The sequence below is a fragment of the Neolamprologus brichardi genome, chromosome 12 (genome assembly GCF_056152115.1).
Source record: "Neolamprologus brichardi isolate AB-2024 chromosome 12, ASM5615211v1, whole genome shotgun sequence".
In the NCBI taxonomy this organism is placed as follows: Eukaryota; Metazoa; Chordata; class Actinopteri; order Cichliformes; family Cichlidae; genus Neolamprologus; species Neolamprologus brichardi.
This window is the reverse complement of record NC_142115.1, coordinates 7,008,617-7,032,080: the sequence shown is the minus strand read 5'-3', so window position 1 is coordinate 7,032,080 and position 23,464 is coordinate 7,008,617. Positions and strand designations below refer to the sequence as shown.

Sequence of the window (23,464 nt, the reverse complement as noted above, 5' to 3'; positions counted from 1 at the left end):
AGGTCAGAGGTCAACTTTTCTGAAAATCGGAGGAGTTTCACATTTATAACACAGGTATGTCTACTAGGAGGCTGAAGGGTAGCACTATATATTTATAAACAATCAAAAACAACAATTTAGTTCCAATTTGTATGGAATTTATTTCTGTAAACATGGTGTTTTAGGTCGGATTAAAGGACTGATGTGATGGTAAGGTGTCCGCTGCTCTGCTTTGAATATTGGTAGGCTTTTTTTTTTTTTTAATTTTCACAAGAATTGCTAGTTCCCCTAGAGTTTTGGCCACCCCAGCAATCAGAAGATTCCCTATGAGCAAGCATTTAGCGACAGTGGGAAGGAGAAACTCCCTTTAAAAAGGAAGAAACCTTCGACAGAACCAGGCTCAGGAAGGGACAGTCATCTGCCGCGACTGGTTGGGGTTGGGGGAGTGAAAATTAAAAAAAAAAAAAAAGCCAAAGTGATAACTATTGGAGCAGCTTAATTAATGTTTCCAGTGTAATTTGCTGTTAATATCCTTTTCCAACCCCAGTTTGTATTTTTTATCACTTTTGTCCAGGGTGGAAGATGCCATTCTGGAGATTGACTCTGTATGGTTTTTCAATGTTGATACTTGGGAACCTGTTGGAGAGGCCAGGGTTGAAAAAGGGATGCCGTAGAACCTGAGAGGGTGTTATCCGCTGGTGTGCATCCAAGGCCAACATCTCTTTAATTAGGCTGACAAATAATCGTTGGCCATCTTCTGGTCCTCGTCTAAACATCATTATTTGTTCGAGGTCATCCAGACGCGTCAGTTTTATGTATCTTGTCTCCAAAGATTCATATCCTGTCTCGTATTTAAATTGTTGGGCGGTCTTAAATGTCCAGCGTTGTTGGTTGTAGTTGTAGTTGTCTTTTGTGAAATAGTCTCCAGTGTACACGCCAGGATCGAGAACATGATCTGGTGGCTGACCCTGAGTCTCTATGATGAATTTCAAAACATCATAATATTTTTTTCCAGGGTAGAGTGGTACCCCTGTAACAAGCTCAACAGCCACCAGCCCCAGAGACCACATGTCACATGCTTCGTTATAGGGAAGGCCAAGCATAACCTCAGGCGCACTATAACCAACTGTCCCCACACGGTCACCAGGCATCACTGCAGACGCAGGACATGCGAGGCCAAAGTCTATAAGTCTGACTTTGACTGGAGACTCATAGCGATTTACAACCATGATGTTTCCAGGTTTGAGGTCAGCGTGCACTATTCCCAAAGAACCCAGGTGGGACAGAGCATTTGTGAGTTGACCTAAAATTGGCCTGACTTCGCTTATGGGGAGACGCCGGTTATTCGGGTCCCCTATGTAGTCCCACAGGCATTGATCTAGGAGTTCAAATTTCAGGCAAACTCGCTCTCTGTCAAGGAAAAAGCCGTTCCATTGAACAATGTTGGCAGAATCTGGAGCCAACCTTCGCAGCTGCTCCAGGATGAAAATTTCCTTTTTTGCTTGTTGCAGAATATCAGTGCGGTTCTTGTTCACCTTAATAGCCACAGCTTGGTTGGTTTTGGTATCACGGCATTTGGCTACAATACCAAAGCCCCCTTCTCCGAGGAAAGCCTCTACCTTGTAGTGGTTTCCCAAAATGCTCCCTTCAACTATTTCAAGCTCATCTGAGCTGAAGGATGGGCTGGCTGATGTGTGGACGAATACTTGCTGAGAAAATTCAACCGAGTTTTGAAAACTGCAGTTGATTTTCTCTGATCTCTTGCATTTCAAGTTTGAAGGGTGCTGAAAGACCACCGGGTTTTGTGGTCTTTCAGCACGCATGTCAATGCAAGGGGAACTCTGAGGGTTGAAAAAGGGATGCCGGAGAACCTCCGACGGTGTTATGCGCTGGTTTGCATCCAAGGCCAACATCTGTTTAATTAAGCTTACAAACAAACGTTGGCCATTTTCAGGTCCTCTTCTAAACATCATTACTTGTTCGAGGTCATCGAGACGTGTCAGTTTTATGTATCTTGTCTCCAGGGACTCATATCCTGTCTCGTACTTAAATTGTTGGTCAGTCTTAAATGTCCAGCGCTGTTGGTTGTCGTTGTCTTCAATGAAATAGTCTTCAGTGTGCACGCTAGAGTCTAGAACATGATCTGGTGGCTGACCCTGAGTCTCTATGATGAATTTCAAAACATCATAGTCTTCATTTCCAGGGTAGAGTGGCACCCCTGTACCAAGCTCAACAGCCACCAGCCCCAGAGACCACATGTCACTTGCTTCATTGTAAGGAAGGCCAAGCATAACTTCAGGTGCACTATAACCAACCGTCCCCACACGGTCACCAGGCATCACTGCAGACGCAGGACATGCGAGGCCAAAGTCTATCAGTTTGACTTTGATGGGAGACTCATGGCGGTTTACAACCATGATGTTTCCAGGTTTGAGGTCAGCGTGCACTATTCCCACAGAACCCAGGTGGGACAGAGCATTTGTGAGCTGACCTAAAATTGGCCTGACTTCGCTTATGGGGAGACCCTGGTTTTTCCGGTCCCCTATATAGTCCCACAGGCATTGATCAAGGAGTTCGAACTTTAAGCAAACCCGCTCTCCATCGTGGAAAAAGCCGTTCCATTGAACAATGTTGGTGGCATCTGGATCCAACCTTCTCAGCTGCTCCAGGATGAAAAGTTCCAGTTTTGCCTGTTGCAGAATATCAGGGTCGCTCTTGTTGACTTTAATAGCCACAGCTCGGTTGGTCATGGTATCACGACATTTGGCTACAATACCAAAGCCCCCTTCTCCAAGGAAAGCCTCTACCTTGTAGTGGTTTCCCAAAATGCTCCCTTTAACTATTCCAAGCTCATTTGAGCGGAAGGATAGGTTAGCTGACATGGTGAAATGTGTCGGCTTGGTCAGTGAATTGCTTAGTAACGCGAAATTCTCTCAAAACTCTCCAAAAGGGTTTGCTTACTGTCAGGTCAAGGTCCGTTGAGCAGCAAAGTTTAACAGAGCAAAGCTCCTATTTAAGGGTTTTCTCTCTCAGCAAGATGATGACATCACAAGGGATCAAAGGCATTCTACTTTGGATCAAAGGCATTCTATTTTTGATCCATGGCATTCTATTTTTTCAGTTGAAACACTGAAAAAAATAGTGTTTCAACAGGGCAGGCTGGCGCCCTGTGGGAGGCAGAGGTGATAGGGTAAGGATGCAGAGGATAAGAAAAGATCTTATCTGTCAGCTCATCAGCGAGCAGCCGCAGAATCACAGGTGCAGCTTGGCAGGGGATGGAGAGTGAAGACAAAATCAACAATGACTTATGGCAGGGGTGTCAAACTCAAATACACAGTGGGCCAAAATTCAAAACTGGAACAAAGTCGCGGGCTAACATTAATATTTATTGAAAAAAAAATCTTCGTCCAGATATAAGAATGAATCTTTTCTTATGGACTCAAATAAGTTTTGCTGGAAAACTGAATATGGAACAAGCAAAGCTTAATACTAAACAATATATATATTAGCTGTATAATACCAGTAGGCCAGCTCTAATAGTAATTTGGTATGGCTTTGCGGGCCAAATGTAATTAGGCTGCGGGCCAAATTTGGCCCACGGGCCAGAGTTTGACACCTATGACTTATGGCAAAGTTACAGTCTCAATGTTATTCTTTATTTTTTCTCAGTGTCTTCTTGAGGGACAGTATGTGTATATGTGTACGTGATATTAAATGAATGTTTAAGTGCAGGTTATTGTGCAGACTCAGCACAGAGCATCAAAGAGTTGATTTGTAGTGTGTCACATCAGTGTGGTGGCAGCTGTCCTGGCAGCCATTTTTGGAATTCCATAAGATACTATGATTCATATCAGTATGTCACACATAAACACATTGTATTGAATGACACAAAAACAGAATCTTATGAGAATTATAAGATTCTGCTAACATTCTGTCCACATTTGATAACCTGCTTAGTGATGTGAAATCATCATCAATGTGTGTGGGCAAAACAGAAGCAACTTTGGATTTCTAACTACAAATCCATTCTCTCTTGTTTCTTTTTGTCTTTATCCCACTCTAAAAGTTGGATGTAACAGTGAGACCAAATTCACAACCCAATAGAAACAGATCCAGGTACATTTACAGCAATATTCAAACTGAATACAGGCTGCTGGCCATTGACATGTAGTATCCTTTTGACTTGAAGTCACCTGGAACTGTAGCTGTGCTGTAAACAAATAATGAAGCACAGTTTGACCAGAATAAGAACTAGAATCTTTAACACACCAAGATAATAAAATACACAAGCTATTTGGCTGGTAACTGGCAATAAGCCAGAGGACTAATGGCCCAGACGGCCCAAATGAAACTAGTAATGTCCAGACATCTACCTATACTACTTAATATTCATTAACCTATTTAAAAAGCACTTTTGCTCTGTTTCAGGTAAAGTATAAATCTGCACCTCTGATTTGTGTGATTACATTTTCTCTTTGTCTTTTTCTGCTGCAGCAGCCAAAGTCTGATTTATTAATGACAAACCAGTGGTAGAAGCATCATAACATCAAGAAAACTGGACAGTTAAAGGATTTTTCTTTTTACATAAAAAAGAAAAAAAATGTTTGATGATCTGAAATGTTTAAGTGTGACAAACATACAAATAAATAGGAAAACGCTTTTTCACACCATTGTCATATAAAAGACTTACTTCCTTCATTCTGTTCATTGACCCCACTGTGGACCACTAAAATTTTGTATACTATGTAGTATATACCTTATTTACTTTATTTATTAAATTTTGGGTTTGTTTTGTTTTTTTGCACTACATTAGACAACATCAAAATAGCGTTGTCAAAAATGACAATAGCGTTGGCATTTTTGTTATTTGTGTTTTGTAATCTTTATGAAAACCTAGAAAAAAACACCTCTTAATCTTTGGTATATGGCGAGGCGCTGTGGACATCCAAGTTTGTGATTGTGTAGATTTTTCAAATCAATACCATGGTTGCATCTACTGAAAATCTCGGTGAAGCTTAAATCTCAGTGACCTTGACTTCAAGGTCAGAGGTCAACTTTTCTGAAAATCGGAGGAGTTTCACATTTATAACACAGGTATGTCTACTAGGAGGCTGAAGGGTAGCACTATATATTTATAAACAATCAAAAACAACAATTTAGTTCCAATTTGTATGGAATTTATTTCTGTAAACATGGTGTTTTAGGTCGGATTAAAGGACTGATGTGATGGTAAGGTGTCCGCTGCTCTGCTTTGAATATTGGTAGGCTTTTTTTTTTTTTTAATTTTCACAAGAATTGCTAGTTCCCCTAGAGTTTTGGCCACCCCAGCAATCAGAAGATTCCCTATGAGCAAGCATTTAGCGACAGTGGGAAGGAGAAACTCCCTTTAAAAAGGAAGAAACCTTCGACAGAACCAGGCTCAGGAAGGGACAGTCATCTGCCGCGACTGGTTGGGGTTGGGGGAGTGAAAATTAAAAAAAAAAAAAAAGCCAAAGTGATAACTATTGGAGCAGCTTAATTAATGTTTCCAGTGTAATTTGCTGTTAATATCCTTTTCCAACCCCAGTTTGTATTTTTTATCACTTTTGTCCAGGGTGGAAGATGCCATGCTGGAGATTGACTCTGTATGGTTTTTCAATGTTGATACTTGGGAACCTGTTGGAGAGGCCAGGGTTGAAAAAGGGATGCCGTAGAACCTGAGAGGGTGTTATCCGCTGGTGTGCATCCAAGGCCAACATCTCTTTAATTAGGCTGACAAATAATCGTTGGCCATCTTCTGGTCCTCGTCTAAACATCATTATTTGTTCGAGGTCATCCAGACGCGTCAGTTTTATGTATCTTGTCTCCAAAGATTCATATCCTGTCTCGTATTTAAATTGTTGGGCGGTCTTAAATGTCCAGCGTTGTTGGTTGTAGTTGTAGTTGTCTTTTGTGAAATAGTCTCCAGTGTACACGCCAGGATCGAGAACATGATCTGGTGGCTGACCCTGAGTCTCTATGATGAATTTCAAAACATCATAATATTTTTTTCCAGGGTAGAGTGGTACCCCTGTAACAAGCTCAACAGCCACCAGCCCCAGAGACCACATGTCACATGCTTCGTTATAGGGAAGGCCAAGCATAACCTCAGGCGCACTATAACCAACTGTCCCCACACGGTCACCAGGCATCACTGCAGACGCAGGACATGCGAGGCCAAAGTCTATAAGTCTGACTTTGACTGGAGACTCATAGCGATTTACAACCATGATGTTTCCAGGTTTGAGGTCAGCGTGCACTATTCCCAAAGAACCCAGGTGGGACAGAGCATTTGTGAGTTGACCTAAAATTGGCCTGACTTCGCTTATGGGGAGACGCCGGTTATTCGGGTCCCCTATGTAGTCCCACAGGCATTGATCTAGGAGTTCAAATTTCAGGCAAACTCGCTCTCTGTCAAGGAAAAAGCCGTTCCATTGAACAATGTTGGCAGAATCTGGAGCCAACCTTCGCAGCTGCTCCAGGATGAAAATTTCCTTTTTTGCTTGTTGCAGAATATCAGTGCGGTTCTTGTTCACCTTAATAGCCACAGCTTGGTTGGTTTTGGTATCACGGCATTTGGCTACAATACCAAAGCCCCCTTCTCCGAGGAAAGCCTCTACCTTGTAGTGGTTTCCCAAAATGCTCCCTTCAACTATTTCAAGCTCATCTGAGCTGAAGGATGGGCTGGCTGATGTGTGGACGAATACTTGCTGAGAAAATTCAACCGAGTTTTGAAAACTGCAGTTGATTTTCTCTGATCTCTTGCATTTCAAGTTTGAAGGGTGCTGAAAGACCACCGGGTTTTGTGGTCTTTCAGCACGCATGTCAATGCAAGGGGAACTCTGAGGGTTGAAAAAGGGATGCCGGAGAACCTCCGACGGTGTTATGCGCTGGTTTGCATCCAAGGCCAACATCTGTTTAATTAAGCTTACAAACAAACGTTGGCCATTTTCAGGTCCTCTTCTAAACATCATTACTTGTTCGAGGTCATCGAGACGTGTCAGTTTTATGTATCTTGTCTCCAGGGACTCATATCCTGTCTCGTACTTAAATTGTTGGTCAGTCTTAAATGTCCAGCGCTGTTGGTTGTCGTTGTCTTCAATGAAATAGTCTTCAGTGTGCACGCTAGAGTCTAGAACATGATCTGGTGGCTGACCCTGAGTCTCTATGATGAATTTCAAAACATCATAGTCTTCATTTCCAGGGTAGAGTGGCACCCCTGTACCAAGCTCAACAGCCACCAGCCCCAGAGACCACATGTCACTTGCTTCATTGTAAGGAAGGCCAAGCATAACTTCAGGTGCACTATAACCAACCGTCCCCACACGGTCACCAGGCATCACTGCAGACGCAGGACATGCGAGGCCAAAGTCTATCAGTTTGACTTTGATGGGAGACTCATGGCGGTTTACAACCATGATGTTTCCAGGTTTGAGGTCAGCGTGCACTATTCCCACAGAACCCAGGTGGGACAGAGCATTTGTGAGCTGACCTAAAATTGGCCTGACTTCGCTTATGGGGAGACCCTGGTTTTTCCGGTCCCCTATATAGTCCCACAGGCATTGATCAAGGAGTTCGAACTTTAAGCAAACCCGCTCTCCATCGTGGAAAAAGCCGTTCCATTGAACAATGTTGGCGGCATCTGGATCCAACCTTCTCAGCTGCTCCAGGATGAAAAGTTCCAGTTTTGCCTGTTGCAGAATATCAGGGTCGCTCTTGTTGACTTTAATAGCCACAGCTCGGTTGGTCATGGTATCACGACATTTGGCTACAATACCAAAGCCCCCTTCTCCAAGGAAAGCCTCTACCTTGTAGTGGTTTCCCAAAATGCTCCCTTTAACTATTCCAAGCTCATTTGAGCGGAAGGATAGGTTAGCTGACATGGTGAAATGTGTCGGCTTGGTCAGTGAATTGCTTAGTAACGCGAAATTCTCTCAAAACTCTCCAAAAGGGTTTGCTTACTGTCAGGTCAAGGTCCGTTGAGCAGCAAAGTTTAACAGAGCAAAGCTCCTATTTAAGGGTTTTCTCTCTCAGCAAGATGATGACATCACAAGGGATCAAAGGCATTCTACTTTGGATCAAAGGCATTCTATTTTTGATCCATGGCATTCTATTTTTTCAGTTGAAACACTGAAAAAAATAGTGTTTCAACAGGGCAGGCTGGCGCCCTGTGGGAGGCAGAGGTGATAGGGTAAGGATGCAGAGGATAAGAAAAGATCTTATCTGTCAGCTCATCAGCGAGCAGCCGCAGAATCACAGGTGCAGCTTGGCAGGGGATGGAGAGTGAAGACAAAATCAACAATGACTTATGGCAGGGGTGTCAAACTCAAATACACAGTGGGCCAAAATTCAAAACTGGAACAAAGTCGCGGGCTAACATTAATATTTATTGAAAAAAAAATCTTCGTCCAGATATAAGAATGAATCTTTTCTTATGGACTCAAATAAGTTTTGCTGGAAAACTGAATATGGAACAAGCAAAGCTTAATACTAAACAATATATATATTAGCTGTATAATACCAGTAGGCCAGCTCAGTAGTAATACAATGGCACTTTTTTGTTGTTGTTGTTCCTGGAGAAGGTATTTAACTGAGACCTATGCTAGGCCCAGGGTGAACTCTGCATTCGTCGCGACAACACCACTTTCTTTGAGATCATCAAAACTATCATCGTTCTTTATAACATGGACATCTTAAACGGTAAGTAAAACAAAACCTATTATTGTATTTTTAAAAGTGTTATGTTAACATATTATAGGATATTCAAACTATCTTTTTCCTAAAACAAAAGCTTAATTTTCAGGAGTTCGGGAGAACGGCACAGCACCCTTTTCTTTAGAAACGGGGGCTTTTACAGATGGAACAACTTCTCTAACAGGCACAAGGTGTGTACAGAATTACGCGATTTTTAATCGTATGTATGTTTTAAGCTTGCGATTGTTTTAAATTATATAATAACAGAGTTTTTCTTTGATTTGTTCCAGGGTTAACAAACTGAGCAGGAAAACATTCAGACACCGTGACCACAGAGCCCATCCTTACAAAAGGTATGTATACAACGGGGTGTATAATTGTGTATTTTTAAAAAAAACAGCAAATGGGTTTAAACAATTCCAAATGTTCTAAAACCGACCGTTTTACACATACAGAGCCACGCCAGAGAACCTTATGTGCGGAGAACCAGGGCCGTCAGGAATAACGCACACTACAAGGTAAGCATAGGTATATATAAATTAGATAAAAAGAGATAGAGAGGGAGACACGCTTATTCTGTTTGAAATGGGTACATGTATAAATGTTTTAACACATATCTATCTTCACAGACTGCAGCACAGTACCCCTCCTCATAATGATCAGGACACCGTACTCCAGACGTTTTTGGAATGTTTAAGCAGTATCGACCTCCCAGAACAACAAAAACCTGGAGCTTTGTGCAACAGTGGAGAGTCAGAAGCGATCTTCATCAGCGGTCCTGCAACACCCCCGAGTGAGTGCTTGCCTCGTGATTTCTCTGATGTTTTCGAGTACAGTATATCAGATTTCGATCTTGTTCATATACCCACCACACCAGAATGTGTCAGAAATAGCATTGATTCACACATAGATTTTGAAGACGACGGTATAACAGACTCTCAAATATCAGAGGCGTATGATGCTTACATGAAGGTTTCAGACGCTCAACCTGTTGAACAGAATCATATAGCTTCATTAGTTGATAAATTATGTTTGATTGAAGTTAGACTCAATCAATACCACCAAGAAGCACAGATACAAAGGCAACAGTTTATCAAATTCATAAAAAAAAGTGTGTAGTACATTAGACATCATCTGCAGCAAAATTTCAAGTCCCTGACTTTTAAAATCCAGACCATGGACCCTCCAAATAAATTATTTAAGCATAATAACGGAACCTCCACTCCTGTTAGATGTTTTGACTTAGAGACTTTTATGCAGTGGGTTGAAGAAACAGATAACAAATTAGACGATATTATAGCTAGACTTAATAGTGTGCCTGCATCAGCCTCATCTGATACACATCCTTGTCAGACTGTTCCTACGCCTGCTATTGCTGATGGGGCTATTGTTGTTGTTAATAATAGTGATAGTACATCAGGTGTTGCTCGGACCACTGTTATTACTGATGCTAACCGTATTGCTGCTGCTGCTGCTGGTGTTATTGAGTCTGTTACCGCTTCTACTAGTACTACAGACACACATGCGTGTCCGGGCGCCGCTGCAACACCACACACCCCTTCAGTCATTGTAAATTTCTCACAAAGTGATACTATCGTGATTGAGCCCGTTGTGCAATCTGGATCTGGCAGGCGCTCCCAGCCACACATTAGAGAGATACCTAATTTTAATGCTCGCGAATTGCGTGAGCGCCTTGATTTTAGGGGTATAAGTCTTGATCATCCAGAACAAGTACCTGAGCGAGTGCGCGAGTGCTTAGCCAATGTGGTAGACCGAGCTGTGGCTGGATCTCAACAGGGCAGTGTTCTAAACGTGGTCCTGCGTGGCCCCTCGCTGGCTTCAGATGTTCAGGCTGTTTTAAACGCTGATGATCGGTATGATCCAGAGCTGTTTCTCGATCGAATTGCACAAGTTATGCAGAGTAATGATGAATCTATCGGTGATGATGAATTAGAGTTTATTGTCACGGTAGCTCAGAACAGTAGTGGTGGGGCTCGCTTAAGACTGGCACAAATCCCTTATGATGAGATTCTCTCAAAGAAAGGCAGACATTTATACACACCAAACAACACACACAACAATTTGTGCTTCTCCCTATGTATAGCACATTCATTAAACTCATCAGCCTCTGAGTTAGAAAAACTCGCTACAGCTAAACGGATGCATGCTGAAGTAGGTCTATGTGACACACAGCAAGTATCATTCACCGATGTCAGTAAATTTGAGAAGCACTTCAACATTAAGATTGTAATCTATTACCACACAGAAGGGCGTAAACGCCTGGAATGTTTTTTCACACATGAAGAGCCAAACACAAACACGTTGATGATGTATCTCCATAATCAACATTACCACATGATTTTAAACCCGACCGCTTTTCTTGGTGCATCCTATGTGTGTAATTTCTGTTACAGTACATACAATACACCATTACACCATAGCTGTAAACATAGATGTAACACATGTTATACACTCTGTCAACACCACAGGGGTCCCACAGTGAAATGCAGCGACTGTAACCGCATCTGCAAATCACAACACTGTTACCAGCAACACAAATTACCAGAATTAAAACACAACATGATCCCCTGTGATAATATGAAACATTGCATGCACTGTGGCACCACATATAGAGAATCCAAGAAATCGCCACACAGATGTGCCCAGCCTAGATGCGAGCACTGCCGCGAGCCTAAATTACCCGGAGACTCCGACCATCAGTGTTTCATACAGCCTGTTGAAAAACAGAAGCCTAGCGATAAATACATTTTATATGATTTCGAGACTAGGTACCACAATGGTAAACACGAGGCTAACTTTGTGTGTGCGTCTGATCTGAAGGGCAATAAGTTCACATTTAACACATTAAAGTGTGTGGAGGCGTTTGTGCAACATTACAGACGCCCAAGGTTTCGTGGGTACACGTTCATAGCACATAATGCATCTGGCTTTGACAACTACATACTCCTCGAGTACTTTGTCAGACAGTGTATAACACCTAGTGTCATAATGAGCGGCAGCCGTGTGATTTTGATGTATGACAGGGACTATGACCAGCGATGGATTGATTCGTTCAGCTTTTTGCCCATGGGCCTTGCCAAAATACCCTCTGCTTTAGGTTTTCAAGACCTGCAGAAGGGCCATTTCCCACACAGGTTTAATACGAGGGATAATGAGCATTATGTGGGCCCGTACCCAGACCCCTCCTTCTACGGCTATGAGCACATGTCTGAAAGCGATAAGGTGCGATTCATGGAATGGTACCAGGTTGCCTCACAGAATCCCTTTGATTTTCAGGCTGAACTCAGGCGTTACTGTGTTAACGATGTTGATGTCCTGCGTAAAGCATGCAGCATTTATCGTGACACGTTACTGGGTTGTACACAAGTTGATCCATTCATGTATACCACCTTGGCTGCATTTAGTATGGGTGTGTATAAAACGCTGTTTCTGCCTAGAGACACGCTCGCTCTCACGTATGACGGGGCATACGTTGAGCAGAATAAGACGTTTTCTAACGTCTCTATCGAATGGCTTCAATACGTGTCCCACACCACCAACAAAGTGGTAAAACATGCTCTCAGAGGAGGCGAACAGAGGGTTGGACCGTATTTTGTGGACGGTTTTGACCCCACAAGTAATACAGCTTATGAATTTGCAGGATGTTTTCACCACGGCTGTGTTAAATGTTACCCCGAGAGTGAAGTTAATCCTGTCAGCAAAGCATCCTATGGACTGCTGCATCGCATGTTTTGTGACAAAGTTGATGCACTGAGATCACAACACAGTGTGAGCGTAATAGTGATGTGGGAATGTGAATGGGCTGCCTTGAAGCAGACAGACCCTGCAGTTGTGGCTTTCATGCACACATACAGAAAGCCAGAACGCATGAATCCCCGAGACGCCCTTTTTGGAGGTCGCACAAATGCTATAAAGCTGTACCACAAGACTGGTTGTGATGAAAAAATATTTTACTACGACTTCACCAGTCTCTATCCCACAGTGCAGTCTAAAAAAGACTATCCTGTAGGACACCCTCAAGTCATTTACACCAACTTTGACAAGCTAGAAAATTATTTCGGCTTTGTTAAATGCACAGTGCTCCCCCCTAAGGGTCTTTTTCACCCCGTCCTTCCCTACAGGTGCCACGGAAAACTGATGTTTCCACTCTGCAGTATGTGTGCTGAAGACCAAAACCAGCATACTGCATGTGGACACAGGGACAGTGAGCGGGTGTTGAAAGGCACTTGGGTCTCATTTGAGCTTGAAAAAGCTGTTGAGAAGGGATACAGGGTTCTTGCTATTGATGAGGTGTGGCATTTCCCCAATAAGACCGACACATTGTTTAAAGACTATGTGAAAGCCTTCCTAAAACTCAAACAGGAGGCCTCGGGGTATCCTGAACACGTCAAGACACCTGACGAACAGAAGAAGTACATAGACGAGTATTATGAGAAGGAGGGAATAATGCTAGACCCATCCAAGATTTGTGTAAATAAAGCTAATCGTAACTGTAACAAGCTGTTGCTAAACTCGTTATGGGGTCGTTTCAGCATGAGGTCAAATATGGCATCATCTGAGCTCATTACAGACCCTTCCAGATTTAGCCAGCTAATGTTTAGCGACCAGTACGACGTGCGTCAGTTTTGTTTCATCTCTGACGACGTCGCAATGGTGCAGTGGCGGCATGCTGATGGTAGAGCTTCCCGTGTGAAGGACGTTAATGTCTTTGTCGGGGCCATGACCACTGCACACGCCAGACTCATGCTGTATGATTTGCTAGACAACTTGCAGCAGCGCGTGCTGTATTGTGACACGGACAGTGTCATTTTCACAGCACGCCCTGGCGAGTGGATGCCTCCTCTAGGTCCGTTTCTGGGGGATCTCACAAGCGAATTAGACTGTGGAGAGGGTGGTGTGGAGGATTACATAGCGGAATTTGTTTCTGGTGGGCCAAAATGCTACGCGTATCACACATCGCTGGGCAAGACCCAGGTCAAATGTAAAGGCGTGACACTGAATGCATTAAACTCAAAAGTTGTCACCCACGACTCCTTGAAAGGTTTAGTCCACAAGTTTGTAACCAATCAGACATCAGACGCACACCTAGTTGCCGTGTCTGATAGCATCAGACGCGATAAAAAGAAACTTCATTTGAAGAAAAAAACCATTGTGAAAAAAGTTAAAGTTGTTTACAATAAGCGCCGTGTGCTCCCAGACTATACAACCGTACCTTATGGATTTTAAATTAGAACAGGGGTTTGACGCGCGGTTGCAGCACCCGTTCAGTATGGTGGTCAGCGGTCCCAGTAACTGTGGCAAGACTTTTTTTGTTAAAAGCATAATTGAAAATTCCTCCAGGATTATATCATGCAGCATTGACAATATTGTGTATATATATACTCATGCTGGCAGCCATTATATGACCAGCTTCTTAAGATAAGAGACATAAACTTTGTTAACGGTATACCCGAATCTCTTGCTGATGACACCCTTCTTCCTGCAGAAAAGAACAATTTGTTAATTATAGACGATGTAATGAACGATGCAGCTAACAATTTAGAAGTACAAAATGTGTTCACAAAGTATGTGCATCATAGGAATTTGAGTTGTATATATCTAGTTCAGAATTTGTTTATTCAAGGAAAATCCAGTAGAACCATTTCCTTGAACACTAACTACCTAATATTGTTTAAAAATCCGAGAGATAAATATCAGGTTATGCTTTTAGGTAGGCAAATGTTTCCGGGTAATACTAAATATTTTATAGAAGCGTTTAATGATGCCACATCCACAACATACGGGTATCTTTTAATAGACTATAAAGCTAAGACCCCGGACTATTTAAGACTCAGAACAAATTTACTATCAGAGCGTCCGGTTGTTTACATTCCAAAACAAAAATCAGCAAAGAGGTGAAAGGATGTCATCACGCATGCGGAGGAATCTGTCTCTGTTGGAGATGATATACAGGGCTCCTCCTACTCTACGCAGAGTTATTATTAGTAATTCAAACTTAGATTTTATCAATGCGCTGTGTGAGATAGCCTTTAATGTATTGCATGGTAACATTCCACTGACCAATCAGCAGTACAAACAGCTGAAAAAGAAAAAATCAATATTCAGACTGATTGCAGACAAAAAAATAAAAACTTTGAAAAAGAGAAAGACAATCAACCAATCTGGAGGGTTTTTACTACCGCTATTAGGGGCTGCAATCCCTTTCATAACCAGTCTGATAGCAAACAGGTGAAAATGGAACATGTGCAAAAGATGTTTTTGGTACCCCAACACCAGTTGGACTTAATAAAACAACAGCAGCAGCAGCAGCAGCAGCAAACAGGCAGCATCAGACAACAGTCTCAGAACGAGTTGGACAAGGAGATGTTACAAGTGTTACAAGATTCTGACATAGATGTGTATGAGAAGGCTAAAAAATACAGCGATATTCTCCAAAGATACCTTACCCTTGTGAGACAAGGTGCCCGTGAAAAGAATGTATTGTCTTTATCATTACCTGAACAATTTAACAGTGCAACCCCAGTCGGCGGACACATCGCCTGTTCATGGTGATGCAGGGGTGAGGGATCTTGTTGCGGAGAATGTTTTAACACACATACCTAAAAGAAGTAGGAGGAATGCAGAACTTATTCTATCAGCGGTGAGCCGTTCGCCACACTTGATCTCTTACAACGACAAAGGCGAAATTGTTGTTGATAAACACACCATCCCTGGTTCACACATTTATGATCTAATTAAAGGCGTCACAACCACACACACACCCTCTGAGGGTTTGAGACCTATCGGCTGGACAGAGTTTTTAAAAGCTGTCTCAGATTTAAACGTACCGTTATCAGCCATATCTAACACAGGCATACGTAAGACCGTCGCCATGTATAAAACCGATCACACACTGTCTGAAGACCCTGGTTTTTTAAAACACACACCAAAAAAGATCACCCCTGGTGGACCGCTGCGACATAGTACACTAAAAAAAATAAAGAATAAAAAAAACAAATTAAAGGGGGGTCCTGTAGAGTGGTTGGATTTTTGAATTCAGGTTTTTTCTTATTGCACCTGAAATTGTTTTTCTGCTAAAAAATATTTGCTGTTTGGTGTTTTTCTACTGTAATGTTTTTTTCACTTATTGCTGCTAAATTGTTTTGTTTTGTTTTATTTTATTACTGTTAAATATATTATGTCTTTATTACTGTTAAATATATGTTTTTCTTTTTTATTAGTGGTTAATGTTTGATTTCTTTTATTTATGTTTAAACAATGTATGTTGTAAATCTATATATTTATATACAAGATTTGATAATAAATACCATTGACTCGATTATCATGCTCTCATGTTGTTTTTATTATTCTCATTAGTACATGTCAGTATCCGCATTGTACACACACGTAATCACTGCATACAGCAACAGGTTGTATGTTGTTGACAAATCGACACACCATAGCATCATTACAAATTAAATCAGACCCATACATGTTAAGCAGACGCTCATAAGATACACCATTTTGCACATGATATAAAAAAAATACACAATGTTGACCGCATGTGATGGAGAAGTCGTTCTGCACTTGTTTTCCTGAATATAAAACAGTGGAACAGTTTTTTAGAAGAAACATCTTTATTGCTGGGGGAAAACTGTCTAACGAGTGACCAAAACTATCAAAAAAATAACCGCGTCTGTCTCTCGAAATATAAACAGCAAGCCAATGTTCCCCGGGCATCGTAGAAGGGTGGGTGTTTACAATACCCATAGCAGGGAGTCTTTGAAGCCGTTCAGTGGTTAGCTGATCATAGGCTAACACGCCTAGGAAATGTGTGTTTTTATTGATAATGCTGCCGATCACGGCTGATAGTTCTATAGTGTTCATGACCGTTTTTGTCTCAATAGTAGTCCAAGAGCACCTGTCTCATGTTAGATATTTCAATGACTGAATCAAATACCGAATAACACAAGAGGTTCACTGTACGGGGTAGTGGATTTCTGAAACGGGTTTCCAATCTCACGTTCCCAGTTTTAATTAACGACACATTCCCTGAATGTCCTTCGTCAGCTTCCAGATTGAAACAGAATAAAGTGTAGCCGTTACCAAAGTCAGCACGTGTAATAGCTAAGGATCTGTCCTTTAAATGTCTTCCTGTGGTTTGTATCAGCTGGTAAAATTCTCTGGTATAGTGTTTTCTCTGGAAATTTGGCTGGAATGGTTTAGCAGGATAAGCCTGACTATCAGCATATAAAGACATAAATTCTATATCGCAGTTTTCAAAATGAAATGGATTACGCTGGTAGGAGCCAGTGTATGCTTCATTGTCTATAAATGCAATGATCACAAATTTAGGTATCCTACCCATAAATAAATTGTCATTTGTTGATATTCTAGCCCCTGCAGGTATGGAGAAGGTCTTTAAAGACACTCTGTCTACCGTGTATTTTGCGTTTGCATGGTGCAATGCCTTGCTGTGTGCAAGTCTGACGGTCGGTGATACACTAACTTTCTTGACAAAGAGACTGGCTGAGACAATTTTAACTCTGTATGCATTGGCATCCGCTGTCATGAGAGCAAATTCGTCTTTAGAGCGCACAAATTTCAGTGACAGGTCGATTCCATTAAGTAACAGTTTTTCTTGAAAAAACAGGTCTGCATGTACTGGTGCAATCAATTCAACAATACTGCTATTTGCTGTGTAGCCACCTCTGGTCACCAGGCCCTGGTTCTCTCCTTCTATAGATGTGTCATTCATGTGTGATGATGTATCCTTACAGAATAACCCGGTGCTGAACTGTGTGTCTAAAGTGTCCTTATTATAATTGATAAGACATTCTATCACACCTCTGTATGGATATGTGTTGGATGATTGACTAATGAGCCGGTCTCCCAAATTAACATCAACTTGACTAAATATGCTGCATCCAGGATAATTAATAAATCCTACATTAGCGTCCCTAGCCAGGTTTGAGCCATCAGCGTTTGTGATTCTCACACGTGTGTAGATATATGAGTCATTTAGATCCAGGTAATCTTCACCGGACGATGAGATGTAAAACTCGATCGGCCCTCCATCAGTGATTGCAGATACAGGTGGGATTTCGATAAATGTACTTTTCTCAATGCTAGTCTGTGTGTAGGGAACAGTAAACAGGTCCAGCTCTGTTTTTACACATTCTCCAGAATGACTGTGTAACAGTGCCATTTAGAATATGTCAAACGCTGCAGTTTTTGAACGACTGGTTCTGGGTCTTTTCACTCTGCGTGGCGGTGTCCGTTTGCTAGCTCTCTTGCTAGGTTTTGTGGTTTTACGCTTTTTAGACAACGGCTGCCCTGGGGGTGGATGGTCTGGGCGTATACACATACAATCCGCTACCGTCCTGCTTAGTGGTTGAGGGTCTGGTTATGTTGGTTATGACATCAGACACTATGCCCGATGCGGCTGTTTTTAGGTGTGGTTTGACTATGCTAACCCCTTTTTTAAACAGTGGTACAGCAAATCTAAACAAGCTGCGGAACAACCCACCCAGCCCTGACCCATATTGCGTACTGGTCCCAACATACCCTCCGAGCTCTCCACCAGCCTGTGATAAGTAGTATTTTACATATTTTGAGTCATCAGTGTTGTAGACGGCCATCCTTTTTTTTTCAAAAATGGTGGGTTATCGGTCGGAAGTGTAACTTGACAAACACCTTGCCGTATAAAAAGGGTATGTGTTGATTTCGATCGTCTTTCAAATCAATTTCTATGTCGTCGATCAATGTCTTAGACACAGGTGTGTAGTGTGGGCTGTCAAATTGTAGAATAGGCAAGCGGCGGTCATCGTCCGTGATATTTATAGCTCTTAATAGCCTCGCGTGGGCGTCACCCACAAGCTGGTAATCAACGATATCTGCATAAATAAAGATGTTATATTTTCCCCCGTATATGTCTGCGGGGTGCGGGGCATATGTGTTTTTATAATGAAGTACAAACGGCTCTCCTGTTTTGAATCCTAGGATTTCCGCCAGTCTCCCTCTAAATGTGAGAATAGTCCCCCTAGGTCCCATAACACAGGCATGGTTAGTAACTGTGTTGTATTGCATTTTAAGGTCTGCAGTGGTTTGGTACTGCTGACATTTAAAATTAAATTCTTTTATTATCTGTTCCACAGATGCATAATGACCCACAGACAGTTCGATCATGGTTATGGCGATGGTTCCATCTTTGACTGGGTCATGAATTTCCACTTGCGAATCTGATTGTGGAAAAGACATCCATATGCGTGGGTACTGTATCTCTATAACAGCAACCTCATACGGCTGATCCAAAACGATAGGTTTTGCTAGCTTTGTTCTAAAATTAGATATCTTATTACCCGGGTAAACATGCGCCGAAGCATTCGAGAAGAGGCTTACATAGAAGCCTGCATTGTTGTTGTTCTTTTTATTCATGCTTTCTCCGTCTATGCTCAGTGTTGAATGAATGTGTGTAGAGCTGTGTCATCTGAGTTAATTACGCCTCAACGATGTCTTTTTCTGGAATCCACGAATTAAAGCTGTCGGGCCATCCTAGCCATTTCACTAGCACATGCTTTTTCCGACCCACTTTTTTTCTAGCCAATATGTTTTCAATTTTAAATGTTTTGTTTTCATCAACAACCACACGTTGTATCTCAGGCTCATAAAATGACCCTTTCAATACCTCTCCTGCTAGATCCGCTAGTCTGTACACTGGGGGCTGTCTCCCTATACGTTCCTTGACTGTGAAAATCTCATCGGTGTAGGTCTGCTCGTATCCTTTTCGAAACTTTCCTCTCAGTTTTGATATTCGTACAGTGTCACCAATATTAAATTTAAAGCACAGTTCCTTCTGAGGCCTCGTTTTGTACAGTGCGTTAAAGACCAACTTCTCATTATCCTTATTCACCTCTGCCGGAGCCATTTGGATAGATCTGTGATAAGCATTGTTATATGCTTGTGTGAGATCTGGTATGACATCTACATATCTCCGGGAGTTGGCTGATGTTAAGTACTTCCACATTCTGCCCTTGAAGGTACGATTGAATCTCTCGACAATACTGCATTTAACCTCGCTAGCTGTTGAGAAATGCTTGATATTATATCGCTTCATTAGCTGTTTAAAGGTTGTATTATAAAACTCTTTGCCTTCATCTGTTTGTAGTTTCACAGGGATCCTACCCTCACTAAGTATATCCTCAAAAGCAGCTGATACAACATTCGCTGTCTTGTTTGTTAGGCATCTAACCCATGCGTATTTTGAGAATACATCTATACATGTTAGCAGATATCTCACATTATCATTATCTGCCACATATTCACACATGTCAACCAGATCGGCTTGAAACTGTTTGTCGACCCCTGTCACCAATACTCTATTTCTGGGGAAATGGATCCTCACAGGTTTATGGAGTGTGTAAGTGTCGTCTTGTTCTAAATAATGTTTGACCTGAGATATTGGAGGTGTTACACCTGATGCCTCCCCTGCCGCTATACGTAGCTTATTTAAACTGGCCTACCCCGCAGGATGGGCTGGATCATGATATATTTTATGCAATGTGCTTTCCATGACTGTGCAAACCACAAATGACTAAGAAGTTGGTGTTAACACGTCTTTTTATTTAATTTTCACACAGACACAATCACAGACAATGGATACTTGAACAGCACACATTAAACCAGGTGTCTCCCACCCCAGTAGTTTCCAATCATGCGGAGCATGGCTGGTTTAACACGTCGGGCGCAAGTACTTGCTTCTAGCAGGTCCACAATGTTGTCATTAATGGCGCATACTATATTTCGCTCTGATCTCAGTTCACACATGAGGTGTTCTGCAACTCTGCGGATTTGTGTTCCAGTCCCATCTGTGGTGTTTGAGCGTACAAACAGCCGGATGGCTGGGATGAATCGGTCAGTCTTGAGCCTTATCATGACATCGTCATAGTAGGTGTCGAAGAAATACTCAGACAATTCCTGCAAGCAGCTGTGTTGCACCTGACTGGGGTGGCCTGTTTGGCATCCGTAACATGTCTCTTGTAGAAACTCATTCAGCGCCAACATCAACAGGTGGAGAGTTGCGAGTTTGATGTCGATTACAGTTTCCTCCCACAGGTCTGATATGAGGGGGTCCTGCGAGCATGATGGTGAGGGTGGTGGAGTCTGGGGGGTCGGGATTAGCAGCCCTATTGATGGTGACTCTGACAGGTCCCACGACGGCGTGTCATTCTCTGTAAAATGAAAACCACAAGCTCTTAATTTGTCACATAGATACACACACAACCCCACACACACCCCTCACATTAAACCTACCAGTTTATTGTTTAGTTGTCGGAAGGTCTTATGATTTTAGGTTTGCACAGGGTAGCAGGCAAACCAGTCTTCGGACAACTCGCCAGATCGTCAAAAACAAGGCGTTTTCTAATACTCTCGTACGCAGTGTTGAGTCTGTCCCTCTTGATCGCGTCGTCAATCTGGCTAAACAGACGCGACAAACCTCTCCAGTCGCACCACTGTATAAAAAACAAGTCCTTAAACCATCTTGTGCGCTCTTCAAGGTTTAGAGGGTAAGGATTTAACCTCCAGTTTTCAAGCCCTCTGGAAGCAATAAGACTATCCCTGTCATCACATACACTGAGAAAAATAAAGTCTTCAGGGTTGCGATTGAAACGATCAGCCTCAACCCTGTAAAGCTCAAAAAAAGTGCCATTGTATTACTACTCAGCTCTAATAGTCATTTGGTATGGCTTTGCGGGCCAAATGTAATTAGGCTGCGGGCCAAATTTGGCCCACGGGCCAGAGTTTGACACCTATGACTTATGGCAAAGTTACAGTCTCAATGTTATTCTTTATTTTTTCTCAGTGTCTTCTTGAGGGACAGTATGTGTATATGTGTACGTGATATTAAATGAATGTTTAAGTGCAGGTTATTGTGCAGACTCAGCACAGAGCATCAAAGAGTTGATTTGTAGTGTGTCACATCAGTGTGGTGGCAGCTGTCCTGGCAGCCATTTTTGGAATTCCATAAGATACTATGATTCATATCAGTATGTCACACATAAACACATTGTATTGAATGACACAAAAACAGAATCTTATGAGAATTATAAGATTCTGCTAACATTCTGTCCACATTTGATAACCTGCTTAGTGATGTGAAATCATCATCAATGTGTGTGGGCAAAACAGAAGCAACTTTGGATTTCTAACTACAAATCCATTCTCTCTTGTTTCTTTTTGTCTTTATCCCACTCTAAAAGTTGGATGTAACAGTGAGACCAAATTCACAACCCAATAGAAACAGATCCAGGTACATTTACAGCAATATTCAAACTGAATACAGGCTGCTGGCCATTGACACGTAGTATCCTTTTGACTTGAAGTCACCTGGAACTGTAGCTGTGCTGTAAACAAATAATGAAGCACAGTTTGACCAGAATAAGAACTAGAATCTTTAACACACTAAGATAATAAAATACACAAGCTATTTGGCTGGTAACTGGCAATAAGCCAGAGGACTAATGGCCCAGACGGCCCAAATGAAACTAGTAATGTCCAGACATCTAGCCTATACTACTTAATATTCATTAACCTATTTAAAAAGCACTTTTGCTCTGTTTCAGGTAAAGTGTAAATCTGCACCTCTGATTTGTGTGATTACATTTTCTCTTTGTCTTTTTCTGCTGCAGCAGCCAAAGTCTGATTTATTAATGACAAACCAGTGGTAGAAGCATCATAACATCAAGAAAACTGGACAGTTAAAGGATTTTTCTTTTTACATAAAAAAGAAAAAAAATGTTTGATGATCTGAAATGTTTAAGTGTGACAAACATACAAATAAATAGGAAAACGCTTTTTCACACCATTGTCATATAAAAGACTTACTTCCTTCATTCTGTTCATTGACCCCACTGTGGACCACTAAAATTTTGTATACTATGTAGTATATACCTTATTTACTTTATTTATTAAATTTTGGGTTTGTTTTGTTTTTTTGCACTACATTAGACAACATCAAAATAGCGTTGTCAAAAATGACAATAGCGTTGGCATTTTTGTTATTTGTGTTTTGTAATCTTTATGAAAACCTAGAAAAAAACACCTCTTAATCTTTGGTATATGGCGAGGCGCTGTGGACATCCAAGTTTGTGATTGTGTAGATTTTTCAAATCAATACCATGGTTGCATCTACTGAAAATCTCGGTGAAGCTTAAATCTCAGTGACCTTGACTTCAAGGTCAGAGGTCAACTTTTCTGAAAATCGGAGGAGTTTCACATTTATAACACAGGTATGTCTACTAGGAGGCTGAAGGGTAGCACTATATATTTATAAACAATCAAAAACAACAATTTAGTTCCAATTTGTATGGAATTTATTTCTGTAAACATGGTGTTTTAGGTCGGATTAAAGGACTGATGTGATGGTAAGGTGTCCGCTGCTCTGCTTTTAATATTGGTAGGCTTTTCTTTTTTTTTAATTTTCACAAGAATTGCTAGTTCCCCTAGAGTTTTGGCCACCCCAGCAATCAGAAGATTCCCTATGAGCAAGCATTTAGCGACAGTGGGAAGGAAAAACTCCCTTTAAAAAGGAAGAAACCTTCGACAGAACCAGGCTCAGGAAGGGACAGTCATCTGCCGCGACTGGTTGGGGTGGGGGGAGTGAAAATTAAAAAAAAAAAAAAAGCCAAAGTGATAATTATTGGAGCAGCTTAATTAATGTTTCCAGTGTAATTTGCTGTTAATATCCTTTTCCAACCCCAGTTTGTATTTTTTA

General features: G+C 41.7%; 1 protein-coding gene across 1 annotated transcript; it reads right to left on the bottom strand.

Annotated features, from left to right (window-relative positions):
* Positions 1-539: 539 nt before the first annotated feature.
* On the bottom strand, positions 540-6,977 carry LOC148100145 (uncharacterized). Its single transcript, XM_087848811.1, has 2 exons — positions 5,563-6,977; positions 540-2,892 (listed from the first exon to the last, which is right to left on the bottom strand). The coding sequence occupies exons 1-2, from the start codon at positions 6,969-6,971 to the stop codon at positions 540-542; spliced, it is 3,762 nt and encodes a 1,253-aa protein (XP_087704937.1). The 5' UTR covers positions 6,972-6,977.
* Positions 6,978-23,464: the final 16,487 nt, after the last annotated feature.